We start from the raw sequence: 2728 nt of genomic DNA, 5'->3' as shown, positions 1-2728 counted from the left end.
AGCTAGCCTAGGCTAGCTACTCCTTGCTATCAGAAATAAAACCGTGTGAAACTGACAAGTGTTCAGTAGAAAAGTGCAGCAGAAGGTGCTATGTTTTAAAGTAGTCAGTTAGAGTTACTCAGATACAGAGATATCACAGAGAAAATAACTTAACTTCAGATGGAGTTCCTCTGGACAGCTGCAACAGCTCCATAACTGATAATGATACGAATGAAAAATTCAGATTCTCACCAAATAGATCAATTATCATCATGAGGAAAAACAGTTACATGTTTTTACCAACTAAGATGTGATTCCAGGGCTCTATTTATTGGCAAAATACTTTAGCTATCTTAATCTTTTCCATGATTTTTCCATTTATTATAATCATTTAACATTTTCCACTGACTTGACTGCAGGCGTGCATTTTTGATATGTATATATATATATATATATATATATATATATTTTTTTATTTTTATATTTTTTTTTTTTTTTTTTTTTTTTCAATAATTATTTTTATTTTGGTTTCTTAGTTTTAAGCTTTCTTTTTATATATTCACAATTTTAGTTTGTTAGTTTTTAGTCTTTTTACACTCATTCATTTTCCTTTTTTTAAATATCGATTACACAAGGATAATATCCTTTTATAATTGAAAGGGTCGTCTGTTGTTGGAAAATTTAGATTTCTGTTCTATTAAATATTAATTTATCCAATTTATTCTCTATAAAAGTTTTCACTCAGTCTGTTTTTCTCTAAAGGCCACACATTTCCCTGCAGGATGGTGTCTGTAGACCAGACATAGCTTCTTCCCATAACAAGGTTTATTTATAACATGTTACTGTTTAATCAAAGTGTAATTAGTTTTGAGTCTGACTACTTTCCATTATTGTCAGTAAGGGTGAACGAACGCTGCTCAGATCAGAACAGGGCTGATTACCGTGCAATAATGATGAACTGTTCTTCATTTGCAAAGATAAAAATAAAGTGCAAACTGAGTGAAATTTACTGATCTCCGTTAATTTAACTAGGGTTAATAGTTGAATACTTAGCATATCAAATATGTAGTTTGTTAAATAGACATTTAGCTTGGTGCTAATTAGAAATGTGTAGTAGATTCTTCCAGATAAACCGGAGCTCAGTTATTCTGATCCTCCATTATGATCACTGACTGCTCTCCATATCAGGTGCTGCTTTTGGCAATGATTCCCTCACTATGTTCTGTGTAAAATGAACATTTCCTTTAAGCTGAAGGCTGACATGTTGTGACAGATTTGCACATTTCCACCTGAGTGACGTTTCACATGTAAGAGGCTGTGATGGATCCCACGCTGACTGAATGAATGCAGCTTAATCAGGCGTGGCAGAAGGCAGCAGAGCTTTCTGCTTTTCTCCTTCCAAACCAGGATCATCTAAACAATCCTCCAGTTTCACCCAGGAAGCCTGGATCTGCTGCTCAGCCTTCAGATTAGCGGATATACGTACATATAAGGCTCTGCTGGAGGAGAACTACGTCAGGGTTTATGGCAAGCAGGAAAATGAGAGTGTTGCAAGAATGTAAATTCACAGCATAGTGATTTTACAACCTGAGAGGAAACGCCGTACAAGGTGTGTTTAGCAAAGAGGCGTGGACAAGGCTTTATGGCCGGGCTTTAAATGCAGAGAGATGCTCAGGCTCAAAGTTTAAGACAGACGCTCCTCACAACCAGGCTGACAGACAGACATGCCGCTGTGGAGGGGACTCAGAGACTCCCCAGAGGAGCGCAACAGGGCCGTGGTGGTGTCTGTGGCCAAGTTTTACCCCGGTGTGGAGTTAGGTAAGAGGCCCGGGGCAGAAAAGGATGCCAAGAGGCTCCACCGCAACCTCAGCAAGCTGGGCTTCAAAGTGGACCTGCACAGCGACCTGAGCGGAGAGGAGATCTACCAGCTGTTCTCTGCAGGTAACAAACCAACATGTGTTCGTCTGGCTCTGCTGAACTCAGACACAGTGGCGGTGCTACACCAAATGTTCCAGGGGGGCCAGGAGGGGGCCAGCGTGTTTTCATGGGGGCCCAGAAAAGCATGAAACAAAAAACAGGGAATTCAAATATATTAAGAGAGCTGCACTTTCCATTCAATTAGGTTTAATTAAAATGACATGTCTTCCAACTGAAAATGTTTATTTTTGGCTTGAAAATGTTCACTTGAATTATCTTTAAAATCAAAATGATAAATCCCTTAGCATAGAAAAAAATCAACTCAAAAAATGGTAGCCATGTAAATATCTAAAAGATTAAATAAAGCTATTATTTGGAATATTAGATAAATATACATTCATCATTTAGGAATTTTACATATTTTTAACTTTATTTCAGATTAAAATGACAGTTTTCTGAATTTTCAGAATTAGAAATCAAGAAAAACTGATAAATTCATCTGTAAAAATTTGATTTTTTTTGTTCTGTTTTTAAAAAAAAAAACATTTAGCGATGAAAACTGGGATCCTACCACTGAAGCGATCACCTTTTTGGTTTTAAATTATTAGTAAAACAGAATTTGTAAAGAAAAATAATGAAATAGATCCAAAGGAACAATCAGTAACCATGTCTGTTCCAGCGCAGATCAGCATTAGTGTTTCAGGGGCCATAACAAGGGCCAGGACATGATCTGGCCCCTTTCTAGAACCGCTGATGCTCAGACGGCACAGACATGAACGCTCCGAATGAACCCAGCTGCACTGGCTGATGGATGGATATATATATATATATA

The 2728-nt window shown here is 37.3% G+C and overlaps 1 protein-coding gene across 1 annotated transcript in view; it reads left to right on the top strand.

Annotated features, from left to right (window-relative positions):
* The first annotated feature begins 1458 nt into the window (after positions 1–1458).
* The window catches only part of LOC107096398 (caspase-3-like), a 5468-nt gene continuing 4198 nt past the window's right edge, over positions 1459–2728 (top strand). The window contains exon 1 of the mRNA XM_015393032.1: positions 1459–1920. Within this exon, the coding sequence (XP_015248518.1) occupies positions 1704–1920 (217 nt within the window). The 5' untranslated portion in view covers positions 1459–1703. The remainder of the gene's footprint in view (positions 1921–2728) is intronic.

Source organism: Cyprinodon variegatus, unplaced genomic scaffold (genome assembly GCF_000732505.1).
Source record: "Cyprinodon variegatus isolate N-32 unplaced genomic scaffold, C_variegatus-1.0 Scaffold621, whole genome shotgun sequence".
Lineage (NCBI taxonomy): Eukaryota > Metazoa > Chordata > Actinopteri > Cyprinodontiformes > Cyprinodontidae > Cyprinodon > Cyprinodon variegatus.
This window is presented reverse-complemented; position numbering and strand designations above follow the sequence as displayed.